A 9,182-nucleotide genomic window follows, 5' to 3' on the forward strand; every position below is an offset into this window, starting at 1 on the left:
TTGGGTCAGTCAATATATGCATCAATTACAAACACATAACTATTTTGATATTTTAAATAAATTAATCTACACAAAAGAAGTCACTTTGGCGACATATTTTTTTTCAAATTTACGGTTTGAGTTTCTAAAGTAGTTGCAACTCTAATGTAATAGGGGTTTCTATATGATTTTTTGTTGCGATTTAGGTTGCAGCGCCAGTTGCAATAAGAGTTTCTATGTAGAATTCCGTAAAAATGCAAAAAAAAAATAATATATATATATTTTGAAGCGTAAAAATAAAAAAGAAAAAAAAAAAAAAAAAACCTAAAAACTTTAGGCCCTAAGTTTGAGTAGGCCCTACGCACAAGCCTAGCCCGCCTTCACCCAAGACCGAACCTGTCAGAGAGTCACACAAGACCTTACATCGAATACCTTTTACTTATAACTTTCACAAGATACAAATCATGTCAATTATATATTTTTTTTTTTAAAAAAAAAAGAAAAAAACTAAACTTACATCACCATATAAAACATATGAAAAATAACTTATAGATATCAAATCATACAGTCTCAAGAGAATAGGCACATCATCATAATATACATAATAATGTAAAATAAAATACTATATATTTAGAAGTAAATCATAAATATGTGTTCCTAATACATAAATAATTTGCATTCTCATATAATTCGCTCAAAAGCAATTATTTTTAGAGAGCAAAGATCTGTAACCAAAGAAAGCAAATAAAAGAGTTGGTTACAAGAGATCTTCAAGAGAAGGAACACAGGTTGTTCCATACAATCTCTTCGTCCGTTCCAAGAGCAGCTCGAGCTAGATTGTGAGCGTGAGAGTTTGCGGATCTGGGGAGAAAGCGGATTGAGGCACCTAGAAAAAATGACAAAGAGGAGACAATACTTGCAATATATCCTGAGAGAGTCGAACGGTCAAGGGATTTTTTCTGAATCTTAAGAACCAGATTCTGGCAGTCGGAGACAATAGTGCTGAGAGGAAAGCGAACTGCCTGACACCACAGTAAAGCACGCTGGAGGGCTTCAGCTTCTGCAAAAATTGGAGGAAGACCAGAGTAAGATGATGCTGAAAAACCAGCAATGATCTGACCATTGAAATCAGTGACTACGGCACCATAACCATGCTTGTTGGAGCTAGAACAAATAGCCGCATCCACATTAAGCTAAAATATATTACAGGGGCGCTGCAGATTGGTACTGCCAGAATGAGGGTGTGTAGACAGAGTGTTGATTTTCAATTGAGCTTCCTTGTAATCCTGCAAGTAATTTAAAATTGAAGCTTCCAAATCCAAGTCAAAACAGTTGTGATCAGTGAAAATGACCTTATTCCTGCTATTCCAAATTGCCCATAAAAAACCCAAGAAAAGAGTGAACTTATCCTTGTCAAAATGTTCAAAACCCCGAAGCAAATATTCTTTAATATCACAATTTTTATTAGTAAAATAAAAGTTTGAGAAAGAAGAGTTCTTTCAATATTTACCTGCTCTGGAACAAGTAATCAAGGAATGAGTGTTAGAGTCTAAATGAGAGAAGCAAATAGAACAAGAAGGAGAAGACCTGGACTGTCGATGGAAAAGGTTAAGGTTAGAAGGGAGGATATGGTTAAAAGATTTCTAGACGAAATGTTTGATTTTGGGGGGTATATTAGACGACCAAACAGATGACCACCATGATTTAAGGGCAGCAGGATTAGAGGAACTAGGAGTTGTGGAATGGGAGTTAGCCAAATGGTAGGCAGAATTGACTGTGAAGCAACCAAAAGGGTGATGTTTCCAGATAAGGCAGTCATTGTTAGAAGGATCAATTGGGACGCTGAGGATGGAATTAATAACACTCTCATCAAAGTAATGATGGAGTTTGCTTGTGTCCCAATGTCTATCCTCAGTAATGAAGAAAGAGACATTTGGGAGAGGGGGATATGATCAGATTTGAAAGGAATGTTATCCCAGTCAGGAAGCCAATTAGGATCAGTGATTCTAACAGAAGTACCATCCCCTATCTTCCAAATGAGACCCTTAATGAGAAGCTCCTTACCCCAAAGGATACTACGCCAACAGAAAGAAGGAGAGTGACCAGTAGCTGCATTGAGGAAGTCATTGTGTTTAAAGTATTTAGCTTTTAAGAGCGAGGTAACCAAGGAATCAGGGGTGGTAAAGATTCTCCAGGCTTGTTTAGCTAACATAGCTTGATTGTGATGAACAATGTTACGGAATCCCAAACCCCCAAAAAATTTAGACATACAAAGATGGTACCAACTTTTCCAGTGAATCTTTCGCTTATGACTAATGGAGCCCCACCAGAAGTTAGACATAAGCCTACAGAAATGTTTACAGATAGAGACGGGAATTCGAAACAAGACATAGCATAAGAAGGGATGGCCTGAATTACCGATTTGAGAAGAATCTCCTTACCAGCTTTCCTCAAAAGCAATTGAATATATATACTACATAAAAAAATAATGATAATCTCAAATATCCTTAAGTAATCATACCATCAGAAAAGCCATTAATTAGCGCATTACAAATAAACAACCAGATGAAACATGTATACAATTGTCACAATCAAATATAAACTTGGTCAAAATAAATTGTCTATATACCATATGAGAAGATATATGCGACTGAATCTCAAACCCAAAATATTCCAGTGTAGAATTATTCAAAGAAAAAAAAATCCTATTTTTCAAAATCTACAAATTTTATAAACAAAAAAGATCAAATTTTCAATTAATTCAGTAAAAGTGACTCTAATATTATTTGTTAGGATTTACAAAATATTTTAAAAATTCAAATAATTACAAATCTAATCATATTTCTAAAAGTGTTTTAATATAAAAAAATCTTAAATTATATTTTATTGAACCTTTAGTAAATTAAAAAAGAAGATGATGATAACGAGATGAGTAGAAATACTAACCTGAAGCAACTGTTTGCACAGAAGATTAGGATCTTCTAAAAATACACTTTTTTCTTTATGTATTTGTCTCTAATGGGAAAAGAGAATACAAGAACTTAATATTTTTTGGGGACCACAATCTATTTATAGATCATTATAGAATGAGTTTTGGTATTTATAATTTAGCTCCTCAACAAATTATAAATTAATTTATAAGTATCTACATAATATTTTCATAACAATTTAATATTATTTTGATACTTATAACATAATTAATCACTATTTTGTATTATACTTCAATAACGTATACATTAATCATATGTGCCATTTTAATCCAAGACAAATGTGCCCTCATATATGTAGTGTAGCTTAATAGTATCACCTATTTACTAATAATCTCATACCCACTCACCCCTATATATATTAACTTAACCGGACTTTTTTAATCAATCGTATTTGCTTAAAGTAAAATTTATCAATTAAATGTCATGTTTTTTTTAACAAAAAAGCAATAGTATAGTATCATATATATATATTTTTTTTTGGTCTAATGTTTTCGGCATATTTTGGCTTGCACATTGAGATGGACCATTTCATACAAAAAAACAAGAAAAAGGTTGTGTACAGAGTCTATAAAATCTAGTTGCCAAGTGTAGATTTGACAATGATCAAGGCAAAACGAATATAATAGAAGTCGTTCCCACGTTGGAGTATGACTCCTCTTCATGCGCGTTTTGCTTACCTGAAGGCTGCTAACCAATCACTGCTTGCCACGTCGTCCATTTGCCAGATTGTCATTAGCAAAGTTGGGCCCCACCTAGAGCTGTCATCCAATCATCCGCTTCACCAACTAACTCACTGAACCACCCTAAAAACGTTCCCTCTCACCTCCAAATTTCAATTTCTTATTTCTCTCAAATATTTTTGTCTGATAGTCTTCAGTCTCTCTGAGCTGACCAAATCTCACACATTTTACCGTGAAACCCGGAAGCTTCGACGGAAGAACCTAAACTGATTCTCTGCCGAGGTCTATTTGCTCCGGCAATGTGTGACTCACGCGCTCTAGTCTCAGCTGCTCTTTTTTTAAGCTTGGTTCTAGCTTCCGTCTCTGCTCAGAAATCTGGTTCCAAGTCTCCATGGCAAACACTTAGCGGTATTGTGTGTGTGTGTGTGTTTTCTACTGCTCTTTGTTATTCTTAATGTATTTGATGTCGTACTTCGAGGACAGATTGTTCTCTGTTTGGATGGTGAGAGAAAGAAAAATATGGAATATTGAAGTTGATCGATTTACGAAATTGAGTTTAAGCCGGAAGACATGAAAATCTTTTATGTGATGAGCTGACCTCAGTTATTGATTTGTATTATTTTTGTTATTTCCAGGGAAATCACCTTTGGTGATAGCCCACGGTGGATTTTCGGGGACATTGCCTGGTTACAGCGATACTGCGTACAGTTTAGCGTTGATGACTAGCTTACCCGATGTGGTGTTATGGTGTGATGTTCAATTAACAAAAGATGGTGATGGAATTTGCGCTTCGAATGTCAACTTAGACAATGGTACTGATATTTCAGATGTTTATAATAAAAGGGATACTGAGTACGTTATTGATGGGAAATCTACCAGAGGATGGTTTTCGGTGGACTTTACTCTCAAAGAGCTATCATCTGTCTCCAGTAAGTATAAACTTATTTATTCTTTTAGCTCAGATTTACAAAATTTAGAATATGATCTTTGTGAATTTGACATATATTCTAAAGATAGAAAAGAAAAAGGGGGTAAAAAAACCGGTAAACTTGAGACAGTTTTTTGGCTACTAGGTTATGGTGGCTATACAAACCCGAAAATGGGATTTAATGATTTATTTATTTGTTAAACAGGTTACAGATGGGATTTAATAGTTGAAAGTATTTTTCAGATGTGAATAAATCATTCTACTTATTCTTTAAGTTGCAGTTTATGATATCTTTACTATATTTCCGCTGGTTTGAACATATATTTATTCCATATCATCTCACTGGTTGAGATTATTGTAATTGTTGTGGTTTATTTTTCCTATTTATGTCATATAAACCATATAAAAATTGATATTGCTATTATCAATTATTCATAGTTCTTACTCCATCAAACTCTTTGCATTCATATTGATGATGGTTGCTTTTGCTATCGTTGAGATCTTAATTTATTCTAATGGAATGATTACTCTTGGATAATACAACTTAATTGAACGGTGTAGTCTATATTTTTGAAGTTGGGTCATTGAGAAACCCTTTCTTACTTATGTTTTGGTTTATTATCCCCACAGTTCGTCAAGGAATCTATTCTCGCGCCCCTAACTTCGATGGAAGTTTATTTCAAATTACGACAGTTGATAATATGGCCAATCAATTGAAACCACCAGGCTTATGGCTGAATATTCAGGTACGTGAGATAATGCATCTTGGCCTACTTTAACCAGCTTTCAGCATATTCGTTTTCTGAACTTTAAGCTACTTTTGGGCATAGTTTCTAGTTTACCATATCAGTATGAACCATCTCATCTCTTCTATTTTTGCAGCACAATGCATTCTTCATGCAACGGAATTTAAGTATGAGAAACTATGTACTCTCTTTATCTAAAAGGGTAGTCATTAATTATATCTCATCGTCAGAGTTGAGTTTCTTGAACAATATTAGAGCAAGACTCAATACAAATGTGACAAAGCTGGTCTTTCGGTTTCTTGGACAAGATGAGATTGAGCCTTCAACAAATCAGACTTATGGTTCTCTCTTGAAAAATCTTAAAAATATCAAGACATCTGCCTCTGCAATTATTGTCCCTAAAGGTTACATATGGCCTGTTGATACAAAATCTTATTTGGAGCCACACACTTCTCTTGTCTTGGATGCTCATAAAGAAGGGTTGGAAGTATATGCATCAGAGTTTGTAAATGACATTTCTTTGAGTTATAATTATAGTTATGATCCGGTAGCTGAGTACCTGAACTTCATCGACAATGGTGACTTCAGTGTTGATGGTGTGCTAACTGATTTTCCAATAACTCCATCAGCAGCCATAGGTAATTTTTATTTTCCTGTCATAAGAATATTGGCTTACCTAGTGATAGATTCTCTTCATGGCTGTTTTAAAAAAAGTAAGAACAATACTTTAGTTTGACCAGAGACATGGAGTTTAACTCATTCCAATATGGAAGAATCTCAGAAAATCACTGGGCGAAACCTCTCTGGAACATCATAATTTTTTTATTTTCATTTTATCTATTTCAAGCTGCTGAATTCTCTTTAAAACTGCAGATTGCTTTGCTCACCTAGAAAAAAACGCTACAGAACAAGGTATACCGCTGTTTTTTGTTTCTTCTAATTAAATTTTGATCTATCACTTGTTTTTTATTTCATGTCTAAACTGTTTTGCATTTTTTCTTGCTCTAGCAAAACCTTTGGTTATCTCAAAGTGCGGAGCCAGTGGAGACTATCCAGGTTGTACCGACAAGGCTTATTCGAAGGCAATTGATGATGGCGTGGATGTTCTTGACTGTCCAGTCCAAATGTCAAAAGATGGGATACCATTTTGCTTAAGCTCTATAAATCTAATAGACAGCACAGATGTGGCTCAATCTGCGTTTACCGACCTTACATTAAGCATTCCAGAGATTAAGACTGGGACTGGAATATTTGCCTTCAGCATGACATGGGATCAAATTCAAACTTTAAAACGTAAGCTCAAAACATTTCTCATGCGTCTACTAATTTAGCTGTGGTGTTTTTGTAATTTATCATTATAGAGTAATGACTAACTTATATATCCATGTTATAAAGGGGGAGCTAAATAGTGTGATTAAAAAAAAGATATTGCTGACTCCAAACTTGCTGTCTTTGTAATTAAGGTGCTTGTTTATTCAAGGCTATCAATGGACCTGAAAATGTTTAAAACTTTACTAATGTTTCTATCTTTGGTATTCTTATAGCTGGATGGGTGAATTTGGTGTAAGAAATTTGGTTGATTAAACTCTTCTTATTTTGTTCTTAAATATTACTTGGGCTATTTATGTAGTATATTGGTATAGAGTATAGTATTTCTTTAGATACTAATTGATGCACGAGATCTCGTCTTGAGGAATTATTTAAAAAGGACCTCTGTATTTATTTATTTTCTGCTTACATATAGCTGTTATATCAAACCCCTATTCATCAAAGTACGCATTATTCCGGAATCCAAGGAACATGAATGATGGAAGTTTTGTCTCATTGGCTGATTTTTTGGACTTAACAAAGAAATCAAGTTCTCTTACTGGCATCTTGATCAGCATAGAGGTGAGTCTTTTTCCATGTCTACTTTGATTTCTACCGGTATTAAAACATTGAAAATAAAAATAAAAATGTGAGATGAAAAATATTAACAAGAAAGATGCATCCCAGAGCAGATCCTAGTTCGAAATTTGCTTTATGATTATTTCTGTTTCTGTCATTATATTCTTTCAGTTTGCGGCCTATCTAGCAGAAGAGCAAGGCTTGAGTGTAACTGAAGCAGTCATTAACTCCCTGAGCAAAGCTGGCTTCAATAATCAAACAGCCCTAAAAGTTATGATTCAGTCTACCAATAGCTCTGTTCTAACAAAGTTCCAAGGCAAAAATGACTATGAACTCGTGTACAAGATTGAAGAGGAAATTCGAAGTCTTGATGATGGTGCCTTGAATGACATCAAGTCATTGGCTGACTCTGTGGTTGTTGGCAAGGCCTCTGTCTTCCCAGATAGTAAGTTATTTTTGACTGGTAGTACAGATGTTGTAAGTAAGCTTCAGGCAAAGAATCTTTCTGTTTACGTTGAAACCTTCAGCAATGAGTTTGTATCTCAAGCATGGGACTTCTTCTCTGATGCAACTGTGGAAATTAATTCCTATGTCATGGGAGCCAATATTGATGGTGTAATCACGGACTTCCCTAAAACATCTGCTAGATACAAAAGTAAGTACATATACTTCTGTACACTATACCTTTCTCATATATAGGATATAATTATAATTGCAGGTCCATATATTCAAAGCTTATTTTAGAGAACAAGTAAAGGCCACTGCTGACATTTTTTGTACAAATAATGGTTAGTATTTGGTGAGAATGAAGCTAACTGAGGGTGGTCGAAACTAATGCAGGAAACCGATGTTTGGCCCTAGGTGACAATACACCTGCTTACATGAGCCCCGTTCAGCCTGGGGCTCTCTTGCAACTCATAAGTCCTCCTTTCATGCCACCATCTGAGGCACCAAGCCCAGTGTTGACACTGGAAGATGTATCGGAGCCACCTTTGCCTCCTGTCTCACCAACCGGATCAGCTTCTAACCCGAACTCTACAGCACCGGCACCAGCATCTCGCAATGCACAGCCTAAGATTGCTGCAGGCTCCATACTGTTGAGCTTAGCTATGCTTCTTTCTGCTCTTTTCCTGTTCTGAAACCATACTGGAGTTGTTTATAGCTTTGAACTCTCTCTTTCTGCACAAGTATTTCCCCTGGCATTGCTTAAAATTTGTCTAGTTTGGAGATTTTTGCTGCTCCATTATACAGCTTACCCATTCTTTTTGTCTCATCTGTGCCCCTTTTACTGAATGTTGCTGAATTTTCCCCTGCTGATGTTGTAGATAATAGATATATTCATTCTTCTTCCAAATGTAATTCGAGGGATATAAACTATTTGAAGCATACATTTCATATAATATTTTAGTTAGCTTATTTTTTTTTTACCTTTTAATTGTTTCAAGATATATTTATAATATTCAGTGTGGCTTTTCTTTATTTTTTTTTGGGGGAATTGAGTGCTGAACTAGAAGCATGAACTAGAAGCATGTTAGAGCACTTCCAATGAAGTGCTATAAAGGGTGTATATGTATGGACTATTTACAAAAATATATATATATATATATAAAAAATTAATATATGACATAAAAATTTAATTGCATTAAATATAATATTTTTGTTAAAAAATTTTAAAATATGAAGAAAGAAATCGTTATATATGAAGAGGAATACTATAAAAAAACTTTAAAATTGTATTTTTTTTTTTTCTGTTTTAAAAAATAACTAGATATGGCAAAAATATTTATTTATTCGGATCGGGTTGGAGTTCTGATCTGACATATCATTTATAATTTGAAACATTCGGATACTTATTGAATTTTAGATCAAATCTGCCTCGTCCCGCTTAATTTGTTTATGGATCGGATTGAATCTAACTCGATCTGATTTCAATATATTAAAAAAAAAGATTGAATCCCAAATTAATTCCCAA

At 34.4% G+C, this 9,182-nt stretch overlaps 1 protein-coding gene across 1 annotated transcript; it reads left to right on the top strand.

Moving 5' to 3' along the window:
- The first annotated feature begins 3,579 nt into the window (after positions 1–3,579).
- On the top strand, positions 3,580–8,637 carry LOC115699737 (glycerophosphodiester phosphodiesterase GDPDL4). Its single transcript, XM_030627274.2, has 9 exons — positions 3,580–4,057; positions 4,285–4,578; positions 5,208–5,323; positions 5,460–5,961; positions 6,197–6,235; positions 6,332–6,616; positions 7,068–7,213; positions 7,382–7,865; positions 8,051–8,637. Exons 1-9 carry the CDS (start codon positions 3,949–3,951, stop codon positions 8,347–8,349), a joined length of 2,274 nt encoding a protein of 757 aa, XP_030483134.2. The 5' UTR covers positions 3,580–3,948; the 3' UTR covers positions 8,350–8,637.
- Positions 8,638–9,182: the final 545 nt, after the last annotated feature.

The sequence above is a fragment of the Cannabis sativa genome, chromosome 8, assembly GCF_029168945.1.
Source record: "Cannabis sativa cultivar Pink pepper isolate KNU-18-1 chromosome 8, ASM2916894v1, whole genome shotgun sequence".
NCBI lineage: Eukaryota > Viridiplantae > Streptophyta > Magnoliopsida > Rosales > Cannabaceae > Cannabis > Cannabis sativa.